General features: G+C 55.5%; 8 protein-coding genes across 8 annotated transcripts; 4 read left to right on the top strand and 4 right to left on the bottom strand.

Moving 5' to 3' along the window:
- Nucleotides 1-649: 649 nt before the first annotated feature.
- LMH87_005707 (uncharacterized protein) lies at nucleotides 650-1,285 on the top strand (the record flags this gene model as incomplete). Its single annotated transcript, XM_056203474.1, has 1 exon — nucleotides 650-1,285. The coding sequence occupies one exon, from the start codon at nucleotides 650-652 to the stop codon at nucleotides 1,283-1,285; it is 636 nt and encodes a 211-aa protein (XP_056058930.1).
- Nucleotides 1,286-1,623: 338 nt separating this feature from the next.
- LMH87_005706 (uncharacterized protein) lies at nucleotides 1,624-2,469 on the bottom strand (the record flags this gene model as incomplete). The annotated part of the gene is made up of 3 exons (XM_056203473.1): nucleotides 1,624-1,774; nucleotides 1,834-2,312; nucleotides 2,368-2,469. 3 exons carry the CDS (start codon nucleotides 2,467-2,469, stop codon nucleotides 1,624-1,626), a joined length of 732 nt encoding a protein of 243 aa, XP_056058929.1.
- A 2,416-nt stretch (nucleotides 2,470-4,885) lies between these two features.
- On the top strand, nucleotides 4,886-6,181 carry LMH87_005705 (uncharacterized protein; the record flags this gene model as incomplete). Its single annotated transcript, XM_056203472.1, has 1 exon — nucleotides 4,886-6,181. The coding sequence occupies one exon, from the start codon at nucleotides 4,886-4,888 to the stop codon at nucleotides 6,179-6,181; it is 1,296 nt and encodes a 431-aa protein (XP_056058928.1).
- A 2,195-nt stretch (nucleotides 6,182-8,376) lies between these two features.
- Nucleotides 8,377-9,471, bottom strand: LMH87_005704 (uncharacterized protein; the record flags this gene model as incomplete). Its single annotated transcript, XM_056203471.1, has 3 exons — nucleotides 8,377-8,928; nucleotides 8,989-9,393; nucleotides 9,451-9,471. 3 exons carry the CDS (start codon nucleotides 9,469-9,471, stop codon nucleotides 8,377-8,379), a joined length of 978 nt encoding a protein of 325 aa, XP_056058927.1.
- A 562-nt stretch (nucleotides 9,472-10,033) lies between these two features.
- On the top strand, nucleotides 10,034-10,529 carry LMH87_005703 (uncharacterized protein; the record flags this gene model as incomplete). The annotated part of the gene is made up of 3 exons (XM_056203470.1): nucleotides 10,034-10,054; nucleotides 10,137-10,325; nucleotides 10,386-10,529. 3 exons carry the CDS (start codon nucleotides 10,034-10,036, stop codon nucleotides 10,527-10,529), a joined length of 354 nt encoding a protein of 117 aa, XP_056058926.1.
- Nucleotides 10,530-10,736: 207 nt separating this feature from the next.
- Nucleotides 10,737-11,936, bottom strand: LMH87_005702 (uncharacterized protein; the record flags this gene model as incomplete). The annotated part of the gene is made up of 5 exons (XM_056203467.1): nucleotides 10,737-11,238; nucleotides 11,310-11,457; nucleotides 11,520-11,651; nucleotides 11,761-11,781; nucleotides 11,837-11,936. 5 exons carry the CDS (start codon nucleotides 11,934-11,936, stop codon nucleotides 10,737-10,739), a joined length of 903 nt encoding a protein of 300 aa, XP_056058925.1.
- Nucleotides 11,937-12,237: 301 nt separating this feature from the next.
- LMH87_005701 (uncharacterized protein) lies at nucleotides 12,238-13,562 on the bottom strand (the record flags this gene model as incomplete). Its single annotated transcript, XM_056203466.1, has 3 exons — nucleotides 12,238-12,926; nucleotides 12,987-13,184; nucleotides 13,238-13,562. The coding sequence occupies 3 exons, from the start codon at nucleotides 13,560-13,562 to the stop codon at nucleotides 12,238-12,240; spliced, it is 1,212 nt and encodes a 403-aa protein (XP_056058924.1).
- A 1,959-nt stretch (nucleotides 13,563-15,521) lies between these two features.
- Nucleotides 15,522-17,297, top strand: LMH87_005700 (uncharacterized protein; the record flags this gene model as incomplete). The annotated part of the gene is made up of 1 exon (XM_056203465.1): nucleotides 15,522-17,297. The coding sequence occupies one exon, from the start codon at nucleotides 15,522-15,524 to the stop codon at nucleotides 17,295-17,297; it is 1,776 nt and encodes a 591-aa protein (XP_056058923.1).
- Between the last annotated feature and the right edge of the window lie 803 nt (nucleotides 17,298-18,100).

The raw sequence follows: 18,100 nt of genomic DNA, 5'->3' as shown, positions 1-18,100 counted from the left end.
ACGGATTGGCAACTACTAGGCTGTCTTGCATACACCGCACTGCGCCGCCCAACCTCTCTCCCTTCCGCCACTCGCCGCCACCCCATCCCCCTTTGCTGCCAAAACCCTAAAAAAAAAGAATTGCAGTGAAATATAGTGCATTTTTGCCTGCCAAGGCCCTGCACCACCTTCTGGAAGTCCAGGCCGCCCACAGGCCAGCTGCTTCGCGATTGTAGAGTGGAACATTGCCTGCCTCTCTGCGCACCACACGTTCCCCGTCCCCCCATTTCCTCATACCTCACGCTGGCTATCCATGACAATCCCCAGCGGATCTTCTCATTCTCTCTCTCTTAATGGCAAATGCCTAATTTTAGCCCGTGGCCGGTAACAATGGAATAATGCACGGCTTGATATTGGATTGACGTCGAGTATAATAAGACGTCGCCTCTTCCCAGGTTGGACAACTTTTTTTTTTAGATCATCATCACACACACACACTCTCAAGACTTACACCGACTACTCACTTCTCCAGCAAACAACACTCACGCCAACTTTTCCAACTCTCTCACACCAACCTTTTTTAACGAACAGGCTTCTTCCATCCTCGCCAACTTCTTCCACATCTCCAACCATCTCCTCGCTCTTCACACAAACCCAAAACTACATCAAAATGCTCAACGCCATCGTCATCGCCTCCGTCCTGGCCTCTGCCGCCTCCGCCTCCATCGCCGAGCGCCAAGCCCCCGTCACCGTGACCAACACCGTCACCGTCACCAGCTGCCCTGCCTCTGTCAGCGACTGCGCCGCCGCCACAAAGTACATCACCGTGGGCTGCACCGAGGAGAGCGCCTCGCCCGTCGAGGCCACCGGTGCCCCTGCTCCCGCTCCCGCCCCTCCCGCTCCCGCCCCTCCCGCTCCCGCTCCCGGCAGCAGCTCCTCCACTCAGCAGACTCCCGTCCCGGCCCCTCCGGCCATCACCACCGACGCCGCCGCTCCCGTCAACAACAAGAACATCACCATCCCGGAGCCCACCACCGGCAGCGACGGTGCGGGCCAGGGCTGCCCTGCCTACGGCTGCGGCACCGAGCTTCCCATTGCGACCTCAACGGCGGCTGCCATCTCCTCCACCGCTGCTGTTCCCAAGTCGTCCTCTGCCGGCCCCGCCACCTCCGCCAGCGCATCGCCCTCGTGCCCTCCCGGTGGCTGCGACACGCCTCGCGTCAGCCGCGCTTCTGCCAAGTCTGCCAGCTCAGTCTCCCTGGCTGCCGGTGTCGCCGCGGTCGTCGCTGCTCTCTCTTTCTTCTAAGGGGATTGGTTGCGGAGTTTAGTATACTGGTGAATGTTTTCCTTTGGCGTTTACATGGTCTTTTTGAGCTTTCCTTCGCGAAAAGCTGGCGCAATTTGTTACTTACCCATCTGGAATGGTTCTCTGGGATCGGTCTGGCTACCTCGGCATGCATTAATTGGGTTTCCTTTGTCTCGGTTTGGGATTCAACGCATAGATTTAAAACGGCGCAATGGTGTCTTCGGGCAGTCTTCTCCTGAAATAGTACAGAGGCATCTCGTACGAATAATGAAACGCATTACCAAAATCAACTCCATTCTTGTGGTGATACAATAAAGGCAATTGAAGCCAGTCCTAAATTAAAAGATTTCTTCCTTGGGCGCATCTGTAAGCGGCACATACCGAACCCCAAACAGTCTCTGTCGTGAAATGTTGCCATCCTTGTCTTTTTCGATCCGCCAGACATACTGCGAGTCACGATCATGTTCGTCTTCGACAGGGATAAACATGCTGTAGATGATTAGCCACGTCCGTCTCAAGAGAGAAAAAATATTCGAGACAAAACTTACCAGCCTGGCGATTTGAGCTGGCGAATTAATTCATCGTGTACATCGCTAGCTGACGCCCCGACATGAATGGCGTCCCACTGCGTACCAAGCTCCTCCTCGCCCTTTCGTGCTGGCTCGTCCAGTCCCTTTCGGCCGTCCGCCGCAACAAATTTGACTTTTCCTGTATCGAGAAGCTGCTTTCCCTCTGCGCTCTTTCGCATGTTGGCCTCGCCCTTGTCACGCAGTGCATTGATATGCTCGACGCCGACAACCAGCCCACGTGGACCGACCAATTCCGCCATGACATGGGTCAGGTAGCCGGAGCCTGAGCCAATATCGAGGGCACGCGGCGCTGGCGACGCATCGGACGGCATCATGAAGGAGATGAGATGCTCCAGGGCTATGGCGTGCATGTGAGGGGCAGATATGGTAGCTTGGTAGCCAATGTATTGTGGCGAGTCTTCGTATGGCTGGGCAGGGGCATAATGACGACGATCGACCTGCAGCTAGTGTAAGTAGGCAGAAAAAAGAGAGGCATCATACAAAGTAAGATACCTTCAGAAAAGCTTCCTTGACCCGCGCGTCGCTGATGAGCTTGTGCCTCCACATGTTCTCAATCAGCTCCTTGTTAGTGGAGCCTGAGCATCGCCAGGCCATCTTGATATTCCGTCGCGGCAAACGAGTAGAGAACGCAGCTCGAAGAGCACCACCGCCTGATCCCAGAAACCTCCCGGTAGATCGTGCAAAAGAGGCCAGCTTGAAAGCCTGGTGGGGGACTCGGAACTTGATGGATAAAACGGTCTGAATGTCTCATAAGCAATGGTGGGGGTGCCTTAACAAAAGGTACAAGCTGCAGAATCTTGGTCTTGTGTGGCAAGTCGACAGTGCAGTCGAGGCGCGCCTTCTGAGATGAAGTACCCAGCTATTGATCTATAGAGCTATCGTTACGGGCGATATAATCGTTGTGTTGATGGTTCTGGTGGATGATGCAAGACGAGGCCTCTCCAGTGGCGACAGGCGTTATTCTGGGACCTAGTTACCTTGTGACAGGCGCCTCCGCAGTTTGTCCGCATTTGTATACTTGTGGCTGTCACTTGCACCTCGCAAGCATAAAGGCTACAAAAAGATGCTCTTAGAAAGCATACATTTATTCTTAGCAATAATGCTAAGGCGGAATACATAGCCCAGGATTACACAATTACACAGCAGTACATCTTTCGTATAAATGTACACGACAGTAAAAATAGAGACTTAGTAGCTCCGCATCGCAAAGCGCCACACTAAACGCTCAGTGGATCGCGACACTTCACAACCAGTCTGCAGGTGCGGAATTAAGCATGATTAGGGTCATGGCAAGGGAATTAGATCAATGATAGGGACCCTTTGGTTTCATAAATCAATCTGTTTAGCTTTGCTCTTTTCTTGTTTTTTATTCTACGACGAGCCAGCTCTGAGGGATGCTGTTCTTTTCCAACTGCGGCATCTCTCTCATGAGCTCTTGCACAGTGTCCTCGGAATTGAGGTGGCTTGTCTAAACGCAGGGGAGATGTATAACTGGCTCTGAGGGAGCAGTGATAAACTTAGAAACATTTTATCTTGGTTGTAGTTGTCTATGAGTATAAACCAAACACGAATGATAACACCCAGTTTCACCCTCGCTATGCTGTTCTTGATTGACTTGTCCGATACTCACCTGTAAAGACTGTTTTCGCCATGCTCCCAGCCAGCTTCTTCAACCACCTCTGGAATGTCTCGAAGAGGCTTAAATTCACCGTCAGTGTCCAGTAACAGGACAATATTTTCCAGCCAAACGGCCATATCAGTATAGCCCGCCAAGCGAGCCGCATCAGCAGCAGTGTGTCCCGCTTTGCTCGGCAGCAGTAGAAATGCAAGACGTTTGCCACAGTCATTGTTATCACACACAAGTTTGCCCCACTCAAACTCGGGCAAAGCAGCATCATTGTTACTTAAGGGGGGGTTTGTATTGTCCAGGTAGTCGCGCGACCAGTCGAAGCAGAATGCACGATACAAAAATGTTGTGGCTCTTTGTACACCACTCCGGGCGGCAACATCTCTGATCTGTCTGGCGAATAACTTGCTACATAGCAAGCGGCTCGCCTATGAATGCAGCAGCGATATGCAGGACTAAATCGCCTGTCGCTAGGTCAATGGCTAGTGCAAGAGCCCTCAACGCAGTTTTCTCGGGGACATCAAGACGATTAAGCCAAAAGTCACCAGAGTGTGTACGCTTAATTATGCCTTAAATTGCTTGGGTTTTAAGCCAATAGCCCCACGTCCTGTCCAGAATAACAGCTTACTATCTGGGCTTACTGGAAGTAGTGAGACTAGCAGAGGACAAGGCGGAAGGAACGACATGACGCAGTGTGATCTGGATCGCCGGCTATTGTGTTGGTAGCAACAGCTGATACAGAGGATCAAAGTCGTGCAGATAACAGCGCCAAATGCAGGGATAATTATCAAACATGGCGTTGTTCAGCTGTACTTGGTAGGTTGTGCCACCGGCCAAGCTTGCGCGGGGACATTTGTCGAGTTACAGCTCCACACTAGCTTTCAGGCCTTTTGCTGCAACACATTTCCAGCTCCTTCATCCAATGCGTGACCACCTACTTTCAATTTCGCACCCAACTTGCGAGTGCAATGCGCTTGCCCCTCACCATCATCCCGTCTTCCGAGACACTGCACTGACCGTCCATGCTGCCGCAACCTCTCCGATCCAAACAGCTCGACAGCTCTCGCCGGTCCATCCCCACCGCCGGTGCGCCGCTACCGCTGCTAATTTCCAACCATGTCTTAGACTGACAGGTCAGCCATGGCCAGGCCTCCACCGAGGAGAAAAGAGGCTAACATCGAGACCAGGGAGCCTGTGCTAGCACGCCTTTACCGCTGGGAGGAACCCCGATGGCACGGTGCTGCTTCCCCCCCCCCGTCGGGGTGAGCCGGCCAGAGAACGCCCTCTCCTTCCTGACCAACACAACACAAGCCGCCCGTGGCCGTTGCCAGCAGAAAGAACGAGGGAGGAGAAAGCCAGACGCGCGAACTATTAGAGCCCTCCATGCCAGCGACTAGCTCCGCACCGTCGAATCGTCATTATCAGGCCCTAGGGGTCTCGCGGGACCAACGCCGTCGCCAAGCTCCCTTTCAAAAGCCTCTGTCCTTGAAGCAGCAACACAAGCAACCCAGCGCCAACATGAGCTTCCGGGCCATGGACGATGAAGAACGCCAGCCGCTCATCCCCGGCCCGGGATCGTACGCTGCCACCGCCAACGGTGGCGGTGAGAATGTCGACCACCACGACCAGTTCTGCAACCTCGTCGGCGTAAGACCGCTCAACCACCCGCACGAGGAAGCACACCGGGCGCACCCGCAGTCGCTGTACGTCCGGGCCGTGGCGCGCCGCCAGGGCCAGAGCTGCACGTACATGTTTACCGCGACACTTGTCAACACGCTGCTGCTTTCACAAGTCGTCCTCGGCGCCGCGCTGACGGGCCTCGGTGCCAGCGACAGCAGCCGCGTCCTCATCACGATATTTGGCGCGCTCAACACCGTCATTGCCGGCGTCGTCGCATTCTTAAAGTCTCGGGGCCAGCCGATGCGCGCCCGCATGTTCCGCGACGACCTGTCGCGCGTCGTCGACGAGATCGAAAACTCGGCCGTCATGTGGTACGGCATCAGCCAGGGCGCCCATGGCTACGGCGCCATCGACACCGACGACCAGGTCACCGTCCGCGGCGAGGTCGCGCGCCTCACCCGCCTCTACGACAAGGCCGTCAAGAATAACACCATGAACGACCCGGACATGTACAACGCCAACGGCGGCGGCGACTCCTACAGCGCGGGCTTGCGTAAGGCAGGAGGCGCCCCTCCGGCGCCGGCACCGGCGGCCGTGGCGCCACCCGACTTTGCCGCCGGCGCTGCTCCGCCTCCAGCGCCAGCGGCCGATCCGGATGCCAGCCCGGCCAGCAAGGCTCCCGAGCCGTCCAAGGCCAAATCGGATACCAACAGTGATAAGGGCGCTGATGGTCCCAAGAGGGCCGACACTGCTCCCGCTGCTGCTCCCGCTCCCGAGGATGCCGAACCTGCTGCCCAGACCAAGCCTGCTGATGATGCACCCGCTGCCGATGCTACTGCTCCAGCTGCGACGCCAGCCACCGAGACCCCCAAGGCTGCAGCCGACAACAAGGCCGCCGATAAGGACAAGGCCGCTGCCGACGCTGCCGCGCCTTCTCGTCCTGCCCCCGTCCAGGCCTTGCCAAGCTACGTCTCGCAGGATCCTGATGAGAGCCCGGCTAGCGCTGCCTCTTTTCCCAAACGTGAATCATCGACCAAGACGCTTGTCGACACCAAATAGAATTCCACGTGTGACCAGTGTTGAAGGTCCTTTTCGGAATGTCGGGTGCTGGATATACCTTATGGGCAATTGCATTATTTATTGAAGAACTAGATTGTCGTCATATGCGAAATTGAGCATTTTGCTAGCATAGCAGTTACCTGTCTAATTATGATACCAAAGATAACCACTCTGCGCTCGACCAGTGGTCTACAACTGCATAGCAGTCCCGGGCACGATGAAAGTTGCTATAATGCTTTTTCATGTACCTGTGACAGACTCACCGTGCTTGGCCATACTCACGGCAATACCATTAACTATTTCATTTCTTGCCGTTTCTCCGCAGAATACGCATCTATGCCTACAAGGCTAAAATGTGAAACCGTTGTAATTCGAGCAGTGGGATTCTACAAGCATCTAATATGCAGTGTCTCTATAACTTATGACGACAATGCTATGCTCTTCGAAGTAATGCCGACTTAATAGCTCGCTAGCTGTATTGTGTAACTTGATACCTGCCAAAGCCTGATTTCCAAGGCGGGCCAGAGAGGACCACAGAACCAACAATTTTGTGTTTTCCCCGTTCGAGTGCTCCCCAACGTAACGACTCCACGGCAGAAAATCGACATACCTAAATGGGCAGCAATACAAATTCTCCTTCAAATCGTATATGATTCTTCTGCAACCACAACATCGACTACTACAAAAAGGATGCCGTCCAATCTTGGCCAAAATGCTCCATGTTTATTGCTTCAGCTTCCGAGGGAGTTGCTGGATGAGGTCACGTCGTATCGAACAAACAGCGACATCGAGGCGCCTCCGAGCAGCAAGCAAAGCTATTCAGAAGATTGTGATTCCAAGGCTTGATCGATTTTTCTTTCAGCCAACCCGTTGAACATCCAAGTCTTTCGTGCCGTCGCCGACCGTGAGGACTTTCGGCACCGTGTCACCGAAATTGTCTGGGACGATACGCGGCTCATCGATACTGATTACAGCTCAGCCTCGGCCAGGGGCCGCTTCGTGCCCAACACATACCTGAGGATTGCCCGGCATGGTTCCAAAGAGGCAGGAGAGCTACACTGATGTGGCGGTTCAACGTTGCTGAGGAAGGACCGGAAACAAGGTATCAGACGACACGATGAGCCTCGAACATTGCTAGCAATACCACAGGAAGCTTATCAAAGAGTAAGACGCCGTGCTGGAGGCTGTTCCCGACATTGAGGCACTGAGATACGGACAGCGGCGCGCTTCCCGTCCCTGAGGCGCATGACGCTCACGCCTGCTGCGCACGGCGTCTACGTAGGGAACTCGTTGTATCAGACGCCCATGCTCTGAACGTTTCCGGAGACGTTTGACTAGTATCCTTTTCCGCGTGGCTGGCCTGGTGACAGGTTCATGTGCCGTGGCGCTTCAGAAGATGTGCCGAAGAAGCCGTTTGGAAGCGACGTGCATTGCTACAACCCAGTCGAGGGCCTTGACGCGGTAGATCACAGTCATCGCGCTCCGAGCTTTGAGATTCCCTACACTCTGAATGGGAGCTCACGCGCTGACACATCACCAACCTTGTGCTTGATGTGCTGAAACTTTATACAGGGAAAGCTTTATTCAGACACTGGTCGACTCGAATGGGAAGAAAAAAAGAAAAAGAAAAAAAAAAGCGGCTGATATCCTATACGCCAACGAAGACATGCACGTTCGTCTTTAGACTCGTGCAGTCGTTCTTGGCGGTGGACTTCACCAGTAGAGGCCATCCAGGTCGATGTCCTCGTCGTTCTCAGGTCATCATCGTCCTCGAGAAGTGCGGGATTCGGATCGCCCACAAGGCCACATTGAAACGCAGTAGAACCTTCAAAGGGCGAGTCCTACTTTTAGCACGAGTGTGTGCGTCACTAAAGTGGGATGAGTTCTTCCTCCTAAATCATGAACGCGGTCGAGATGTAAAAATATTGCTTTGTATGCTGTGAAATGTATTCGCGAGTCGCGCGTCAACGCCGAAGCGTGCTGGATAATCCTGTCCCGTGTATGTACCAAATACAACTCCTCCGCGCAGTACGGATAAATTAAAGAAAAGTAGAGAAAGACAGTGAAAATACGATAAAACGCAAAAAAACGCCAGCCCAATGCTCTTATCAATAACCAACGCATCGTCAGGGACAGACCCATGTATATATATATATATATATATATTTCAAAAGGACGTCTGTGCTGCCTCACCCCTAAACCGCCGCCTCGCCCTCGACAACGACGGGCACACCACGGTCTGGGCTCTGCATCACGAGCTGCTCATGGCGGCGGGCTTGCAAGAAGTCGGCGACACTCTTGATGAGGATGAACCAGCCGACAATCATGAGCACGTACGACATCCACTCGCCGCCGGAAAAGTCGACGCCGCCGCCGCCGCCCGTGACATCGCCGGGCTGGAAGTCGTGAGAGTTGGGGTCCTGGGGCTCGGCGTAGCCGTCGGGCCCGCTCATCGCGGGGGGCTCGCCGTCAACGCCGCCCTTCATGTAGAAGCCGTACTGGATGAGCGTGATGCCGAGGCCGGCGCGGGAGCCGTTCTTGGCCGCGTGCGTTGAGTGCAAGAGGTAGGTCAGGAGAAAGCCAACGAGCTGGAAGGAGGTCGAGATCATGCCGTTCCAGATAAAGGAAAAGACGGAGCCCACGGGCATGCCGTCCACATATACTTCGTCGAGACCCCCGAGGCCGGGGGCCAGAATCGTCGTCTCCCAGTATGGTGGTGCAGAGTCCGCTGCGGCTTGTTCATATGTCTGGATAAAAGTGTTAGCTATGGGCACATGTGAAGAAATGGCAAATTATCTGTGACATACCGGTGGCATCTCTTCTTTTTCGGCGGCAGCCTCGCGCTCCGGCCGCGCCGACATGTTGGCAAACACGCCGTCGGTGCCAACGCCGCCGCCAACGACTCGTCCTCGTGTCGCCGCGGATGCTACGGATGTTGTTGACGGCGGTGTATATGGTGCAGGCGTGGGCGACGTGCTCCCGCTGGCCGTCGTCGCCGGGGTCGCCGCCGTCTGGCGCACTAATCGCTGCCTATCGTCGCTTTCGTCCTCGCTTTCATCGTCGCTATCGAATGCATCGGCGAGATCCTGGTCGACTTGGTTCTGTCTCGTGCGGGATGATGCCCGTGAGCGAAAAGATGGCGGCGGCGAGCTGGGAACGGGTTGGCCGAGGCCCTGCTGTGGATGCGAATCGTCCTCGTCCTGGACGTTGACCTGTTGGAGTACGTTAATGAATGGCACTCGCGGAGCCGCGTCCGACTCTCGACGTACTCGCTCGTATCGGCCAGCCATGATGGTCGCGTGTGTGTGTGTCTTGTTGATTCTCGTGGGGGCGGTAACGAGGTCCGTAGGTATGTAGGTAGCGTCAACGGTCGGGTGACGACACTCGAGGACGCGAGAAAGGAAAAACAGGGAGCGAGGATGAATCTATAGCGTCAGGTTGACAGACAGGAAGAAAAAAAAAGCGTCAAAGAAAAATCGAGCGCAGAGACGCAAGATCACGACAAAGGATCGCTGAGAGATACAAGGGATAGGGAGAGAGATGAGCATTATTCAGGGCCGCAGGCTGTGCAGCACTCGTACTCGTGAGCAGCGCCACCTGATTGCGGAGCGGCCTTTGACTCCAGCGGCGTTGGCAGAGGCGACGTAAGTCACGGAGGGTCTCCTTTCTGCCTCAGGCCCACAGCTGCGCACTGTGTGGCGGCCGCTATAAACAATGCACTCTTAACAGTGTGAATATCTTAGCGTGGCACCGTACTGTCGCATGTCTGATTAATTGTACGAGATTCTCCCGCTAACAGGAATTCGGAGACGCATTGCGCTTCAGCAGGACGCCAAACCAAAGACTGTGACCATGGCGACGCGATCACTTGCTGTACGTACCGGAGAGCCTCATGCTCCTCAACCACAACGGATTGCGACCGAGCCGTGCTAACTTTTCCCGTGCTTCCTCACAGCGCCGCATCTACTCCGATGTCTTTGCGAAATGGCCCAAACAGGACCTGCGACCCGACTACCAGCTCCAGGACGTGCTCGGCAAGACTGTAGATGCGCGGTTCCAGAGCTACAAGCCGGCCATGGAGCGGCAGGAGATTCTGAAAGCGAGAGCGCTGCAGTTCCTGGTGCAGGACAAGTTCAAGGACAGGGTATGCGCAGAACCAAAACCGCCATCGAATGGCTCAAACTTGCTGACCCGTCTGCTACAGTACAAGCTGCAAGGACCGATGCTGCATCCCAAGAGCCAGCCGACGTACTTTGACGACTTGGTGCGCGAAATCGAAGAGGCGCCGAACCGCTCCTGGTTCGGACGGCTCGGCAAGCGACTGTCGGGCATGATTCGCCTGCAATAACCCTCGGCACGACCTCTTTACACTTCATTTTTGCATTCATCGGCGCCTAGGATTTGGGAAAGAAGACAGTCATGTAGAGAAAACACTGGGATAATATCTGTACTATATCTGTAACAATAGCCTGACGACATGAATGGCTTCCAAAAAAACAATAATACCAAAAATCTATTACGATTCGCTTTTGTTTCCACGTGCTTGCCTTTGCTTTTACAGATACTTCATCTCCGGATCCAGCTTATTCATGAGCTCCATGCTCTTCTCGTACATGGTGAACACAATGCCGCCGCTCAGCACCAGGCGCACCAGGCGTGGCACCGCGCCGCTCCAGAACGTGCGGATGCCCTCGTTCTTGAGGATCATGCCGGCGCAGCGCAGCGTGTTGCCGTACGTCTGCTTGGCCTCGGGGCTCTGCATGCGCGTCTTGAGGGTGTCGAGGGGCTGGGTGACGAAGACGGTGACGAGGCCGGCGAGGCCGCCGATGCCAAAGGTGCCGGCGGTGCCGAGCTTCTCGCCGGGCGCCGTGTACGACTCGGCGATTTGCTTGAAGAAGGTGTAGGAGCCGAAGCGCGTCGCGCTGTTGGCCGACTGGCGCAGCGTCGTCGGCACGAAGCCCTGGAAGAAGCCGCGGATGCCGCGCTCGCGGGCGATGATGGGCACGGCGTGGAGGAAGCCGCGCAGGCGGGGCTTGGCCGACTTGCGGTCGTCGATGCTGCCAAGGGAAAGGGTGTTAGATGTGGCACGCCGTATGTAACCGGGTCACATTGTGTAGCCCAGACTTACAGTGTCGTCTTGATGCTCTCGGTCGGCGTGACGGCGAGGAGGGATTCTGTAATGCCCGCGCCGAAGCCGGCGAGGACGGTGCGTGGGCCGCTGAGCTTGCCATTCTCGTCGGCGAGAAGGGCCTTGTACTGATCAAAGGCAACGAATCCTACACGCGGAGGGTTAGCATTGCGCGTACGCTGTTTTGCCGCACTGTAGTAAGCAACATACGGATGCCAGCCTTGGCAGAGTTGCCGATAATCAGCGTCGTGCATCCCGCATACCACTGCTTGCCAAACGGCGGCCACGGCAGCTTCTGTCCCTCTGCCAGACGGCGGTTCAATTGCGACCGGGTCTTGGCGACTGTAAAACGAGTATTAGCATGCTATTTCCCGCCTCCTTGGCGGTGACGATGCATCGTGAGAGAATTCGATCGCAAGTTCGTCGCTCCGTAGAAAGAGCTCCAACGTACACTCGGCGGGATATGTGATGGCTAGATTGCGTCAGCGGTTTCGTCTCTGCAGAATCCAATCGGAGACGGAAAGTACCAATTTCAATGGCGCCGGCCGTGGAACCAGCAATGATGGATCGCAGAGGGCTGGGCTTCTTCTTGTCGGAGCTCGGAGCTCCTTGCGCTTGCGAGGCCATGGTCGCGGGTTCGGGGCGCGGGATAAGGCTGGATGGTGAAGCTGTAGTGGCGCGGTCCGAGGGTTCTGGAGATGCTTTTTTGTTGGAGGGTGGGCAGGTAGCCAGCCCGGGAATTTTAGCGCCGATACCGCCCGGCAATGAGACACCAGCCCTGTGACGTTTTGTATTTGTGGCTTGAGCATCGGCTTACATTATGAAAACAACTAATTTAAAAAATACTACTACCACTACTAATAATAATAATACCAATTTGGCATGTATGATCTTACTTGACAATTAGGTTCGAGCAGTCCAAGATTACTCAAAGCTTGGCAAGAGTCTTGGTTACAGAATAGGCACCACCATTCCGCCCAAACATGGTCCTCAGATCCTCTGCCAGCTCCTTGGGCCGCTCAAACGCCGCAAAGTGGCCGCCGTCCTTGTGCTGCTTCTCAAACGCAATAGGGCCGAGACCATGGTACCAGAGCCTTGGAATCACGACGAGATCCCTCGGAAACTGCGACACCCCCAGCGGCACCTTTCCGTTGTACCCCGTGGTGATGGCGGCGCTCTCGGGCGCGTGCTTGCTCTCGTAATAGATGCGGGCGCTGGCCTCGGGGCCGGCGCTGGAGAAGACGTAAATCGACACCCACGTCAGCACCTCATCGTCGGTCCACGGGTAGCCGTCGGTCCAGTCGTGCAGCTTCTCGTAGATCCAGGCCAGGACCGCGACGGGCGAGTCGGCAAAGGCGAAGCCCAGCGTCGCGGGCTTGGTGCTCTGCAGGGCGTTGTAGCCGTAGCCCTCCTCGCGGAACCAGGACGAGCGCGCCAGGCCCTTCTTCTCGTCGGCGGACCAGGGCAGAAGGGCGTGCTGCAGCCAGGTCAGGGGCGTCTCCTTGAACTTTGGCGGTCCCCGGAAGGCCATGTTGACGTGAGATGCCACGCACGACTCGGGATAGTCGGCGCCCAGGCGGCGAGTGATCATGTACCCCCAGTCTCCGCCTTGGGTGACTATACCACGGTCTGATTAACAATAATGTCTTTGAATGATGAGTCTAGAGGACGACATACCATATTTATTGTATCCCAGCTTCTGCATCAGCTTATGCAAAGTCTCGGCATACTGGTGCGGCCCGAAGCCTTTCTTGGTGGCGCCATCGGAAAAGGCATAATTCGGCAGCGAGGGTGCCACCACATGGAACGAAACGCCATTACTATTCTCAGTCAAAAGAGGGAGAATCTTTTCCACCTCCAAGAAGCTGCCCGGCCCTGCCGAGTTTTGTTAGTCGCACGGTATGACCTGTGTAATGTCCGCAACCTACAGCCATGGCAGAAGAGAAGCGGGATGCTTCCCGCATGCGCGCTCTTTTGATGGACAAAGTGGATGTTGAGCGTGCCAAAGCCATCGACGTCGATCGGGGTCGTAAACTGCGGCAGCTGGTTAATCTTCTTCTCCTGCGCCCGCCAGTCAAACCCGTCTCGCCAGTACGTGGCGAGGCGGCGGACGTCGGCGGCCGGGGCACCGTAATTCCAGTCGTTCTCAAAGTCGACGCGCTGCGGGAGGTCGACTGCATTTAGCTTGGACTTGAGCTTGGCCAGAGCCTCGTCCGGCACGGCAACGGTATAAGGCTTGATGTCGCTGCCCATGGTGCACAATACGGAGCAATACAAGGTAATCGCTGATTATCTTTGATGCGCAATTGTCATGAGAGCGGGATTTTGATACTTTTATGTCATTGAAAAAGGCGTAATTGACACTGCGCATTTGTCATCGACTGCATGGTAACGCAGCATCGGGTCGGCATCCTGACGTCTTGGAGCCCTGACGTGCAGACGGGACGGGGACTGATTACCCCAAACTCCGGATAAGTGGTCCCGATCTGCCACTAACTTAGATTCACGGATTGCTGGCTGCACAACGCCTGTTGCCGTGAACGGCATTTTCGACCGACTTGGTCAGGGCTTCAGCAAGTTAAAGGAAGGGCGTGCGTTCTTGAGCATTTACTGAAGTCAGACTAGGGACAGCAGCAGCATCCTAGATTGGAAATGTCGTCAGAGGCACAAAGTTGTTTTACAGTGGGCTTCCTGATGTACCATAGAACTCGAGTAGTGCTACAGAGAGTGACGCAGTAATGCACCGTCTTGAAAAATGGGCACTAAACGAAAATGTCAAGCACGAAGACGATGAAGAAACTGAAAAAAGGAGCGGGGGGTTTTTTTCCCCGTCATTTCTAGTTTCTTGCTATAAGTGGTAATTAGTTTTCATGTTACAAATTGCATGCTTGGCATTATTTATTAACGACGCCAGTGTGGCATTCACAATGCACCATCTACAGGGTGTGGTGTGGCGCCGCACGACGGGCCCCATGCCAGTTGATCCGCATGGTCATTCTGGCGACGAGCACCTGAGAAAATCGACATGTCGCGATAGTATATCTCGACGCCGGCTATAAGAGTGGTCTGCAAGGAACAAGAGTGCGGCGTGCTGCAAGCCTTGGCGTTGCGCACCACGAGATGACATCTTGCAGCTGGCAGACATGGGTAGACCTTCGATGCAAAGCCAGCCCCCCGTCCGTTAGACAAATATAGTGACAACATACCCGAGACAGCCACCGGAAGATTAGTTAAAAGAGGGCATTCTTGTCCCTGTGTGCCTGTGCTGGTCGTCGTCTACGAAGCGAGACTCAGCCCCCCCTCCTCACCAGCCAGCCAGCCCCGGGCAGGCCTTGTCTCGGACACAATCGGTTTACGGCGGACCATCCCAGCAAAACGAGACTTCGTTTTAGTGATCAAGTGGAGGTGGCGCCCGCCCGCTGTCGAGAGGGCAAGCAGGGGGGCTTCCCGCTGTGGGCCGCGCTGGGTAGGTCACTACCAGTACCTAGTCATAGTGGGCTGACGGGTTTGCGGGCCAAAGTCCATACCTAGCCAGGTAGGTAGGCCAAGCAAACCAAGGTTCAGCGCGCATTTGTAAAGGCGGCGGCGCTGGAAAATTATTTAATACGTCGAGGCTGAAGGAAGGTTCCTTTTGCCACTAGCTAACTACGTTAGCTAATAATAACTCACTGCACCTGCACCTGCACCTGCTGCGTTGCCCGGGCTGGCCGGCGTTGCCCAACGCTCTAGGCAGCCCATCCCGTCTCTTTCTTTATCTGATCCGCCGCCATCTTATCTCTCGCAAACAACTCCCTCTCCCGATCCTCGAGTCTCTCTCTCGTTCTTCCCTGCCACACCTACCCGACCACCCTTGCCTGCAGAATTGCCTGCAGAACCAAAGCAGCCCACTCGATGGCCGTCCTCTCCTTGCACCCAATTTCCATAATTCTGACGTGTCGCGAGGACATGCCTGTTTGAGACGTGGTCCAGTGTGCCCACTCGTGACTCTCTCTCGCGATAGGCTGCCTGGGGAGGGCCACCCCCCCGGTCGCTCTTCTTTCCTTGCGGCTGACGCACTTCGGGCTGTACCGTTGTCAGCTGCATATCAGGCACGGCGTCCTCGCTCTTCTTTTTCTGTTCTCGAGTCCCCTTTTTTGTTTCCGATACTTTTTAATACAACACGTTGAAGAACGCGTGCCGAAAGAGGTCTCAGAGTTCGGGATTTTGCTCGACATGGCCCTCACCGAGTCGCAGCCGCTGCTGCAGCATGCACCGCAACACCACCACCATGCGTCACCCACCAGCCGACGCAGCGGATCGCCGCCCTTCACCACCACCACCGTCCGGGCCGCCGGCGTCGCCCGCATGGACGCCGTGACGGCCCAGCTCACATCCACGCAGCGCTTCTGGCTCTTTTTCGGCATCTTCGTCGTCGGCTACGCCTACGGCCTCGAGAGCCAGGTCCGCTCGACTTACACCCCCTACGCCACGTCCTCGTTCAACCTGCACTCGTACCTCGCCACCATCAACGTCCTGCGCAGCGTCGTCGCCGTCGCCGCCCAGCCCACCGCTGCCAAGATTGCCGACGTCTTTGGCCGCTTCGAGGTCGTCGTCGCCTCGACCCTCTTCTACGTTGTCGGCATGGCCGTCGAGTCCACCGCCACTTCGGTCTACGTCTTTTGCGCCGGCGGCATCCTCTACCAGATCGGCTACACCTGCATCGTCCTGCTCCTCGAGGTCCTCGTCGCCGACTTCTCCTCGATGCGCGCCCGCGTCTTCTTCAGCTACATCCCCGCCCTGCCCTTTGTCGTCAACACCTGGCTCAGCGGAACCGTCACCTCGGCCGTCCTCCGCGTCGCCACCTGGCGCTGGGGCATCGGCATGTGGTGCATCATATACCCCATCGCCTCGCTGCCGCTGCTCGTCACGTTATACGTGGTGGATCGCAGCGTCGCCGCGCCCAAGCACGCCCTCGAATCACCCAAGCGCGGCGTCTCCAAGCTGCGGAATGCCAAGCGCTGGCTCAAGGATGTGTCGACGCAGCTCGACGTCTTTGGCCTTGTCGTTCTCGTCGCCTCCTTCAGTCTGGTGCTGGCGCCGTTGACTGTGGCCGGCGGCAGCACATCGCACTGGCAGAACCCCCACATCATCATTCCCCTGGTTGTGGGATGTATTTGCGCGCCGCTGTTCATCTACTGGGAAAAGTACCATGCAAAGACCCCCATGGTGCCCTTTCATCTTCTCAGCGACCGTGGCGTCTGGGCGGCGCTGGCAGTCCGCAGCCTCCTCAACTTTGCTTGGTATGTCCAGGGAAACTACCTCTATACCATACTCATTGTCGCCTTTGACTTTTCCATCGAGACCGCGACGCGAATTATATCCTTCTTCTCCTTCTTTGGCGTTGTTAGCGGCGTCCTCGTCGGTCTTGTAGTCTACAGAGTGCGACGTCTTAAGCACATCATTGTCGGCGGAACACTGCTTTTTATGATGGCGTTTGTTATGCTCATCAGCCAGCCAGGGGGCGCATCGAACCGATCTAAAACGGGCATCATCGGCGCTCAGATCCTCCTCGGTCTCGCCGGTGGTCTATTCGCATACCCTACGCAAGCCTCCATCCAGGCTTCCGCCAGCCGCGACCACGTTGCCATTCTGACTGGACTCTATCTGTCCTTTTACAACGTCGGAAGCGCGCTGGGCACCTGTCTATCGGGAGCCATCTGGACACAGACACTGTACCCGGCCCTAGAGTCGAACCTGGCTTTCCAGTCCAACCGGACCCTCGCCCAGGCCATGTACAACAACCCTTTCAAGACGGTTGCCGACTACCCCGTCGGGTCTGAAATCAGGAGTGCCATCATCAGCAGCTACAGCCATGTCCAGGGGCTCCTCTGCATTGCTGGCCTCTGTGTTTGCGTGCCCATGATTGGCTTTGCCTTGGCACTGCGCAATCCCCGCCTCTCGGACAAGCAAGTCCAGGAAGAGGCAGAACGAGATCCTCACGACGTATAGATTTTATTTGCATACAGGATTTGGGACATAGAACTTTTATAATTTTGCCCATTATAGGCATCATTACTTGAGCATTGCAAGCGAGCACGCGAGCCAGCATTCTTCCTACCAATTTTGGATTTTCTTGTTTATAGACCACAATACCAAATTGTCCTTCTCTCGTAGGCATCCTCAGCCGAGGTGACGTCAGTTGTATCCGCACATGTACTTGACGGAATGGACTCTTTTGATCACGACCTAAAGATGAAAAAAGACATTGCTCTGAGGGCTCGTGTCTATCCACACAGTGATGCTCAACCTCGGCTTTCAAACGAGAGCTCCCATGACACCTTCCTGTTCAGTCAAGAGTGCAACGTGGCAGGCAGATCAGCAACTTTGAATTACTAAAAGCCCGCATCTCATCCGCAGAAAATACAAGATTTGTATGATACCGAGCAGTTCATTATCATACGTCGGCTCAACCTGAGCGATGTTGTTGGCCAAATTTGGGGGACGGCCTAGGCCGCTCTGCATTTTGCGGGGGCGACGGCCAATATTTAATCTAACAAGCATAACAGAAAAACGCCACCCCATAATGCGGTATATTCAATTCAGCGAGTTTCATACGTCAACCCCGCGAGGCGTCCGGGGACTTGCACAGTAACGGCGTTGGCCGCCGATGCACGAGACCGACTAGCGCCCATTGCCGTGTTGCATCGCCCCTGGCACTAACATGGCTGCGGAAAGCGGTTGGCAACTGTCGATCTATCTAGCAAAGTAAAGCCTAGAGATGAACGGTGGAAGTCAAGCGCATCCGATTCTTT

This window comes from Akanthomyces muscarius, chromosome 1 (genome assembly GCF_028009165.1).
Source record: "Akanthomyces muscarius strain Ve6 chromosome 1, whole genome shotgun sequence".
In the NCBI taxonomy this organism is placed as follows: Eukaryota; Fungi; Ascomycota; class Sordariomycetes; order Hypocreales; family Cordycipitaceae; genus Akanthomyces; species Akanthomyces muscarius.
Note: the sequence above shows the minus strand (reverse complement) of the source record. Positions and strands in the feature narration are given on the sequence as shown.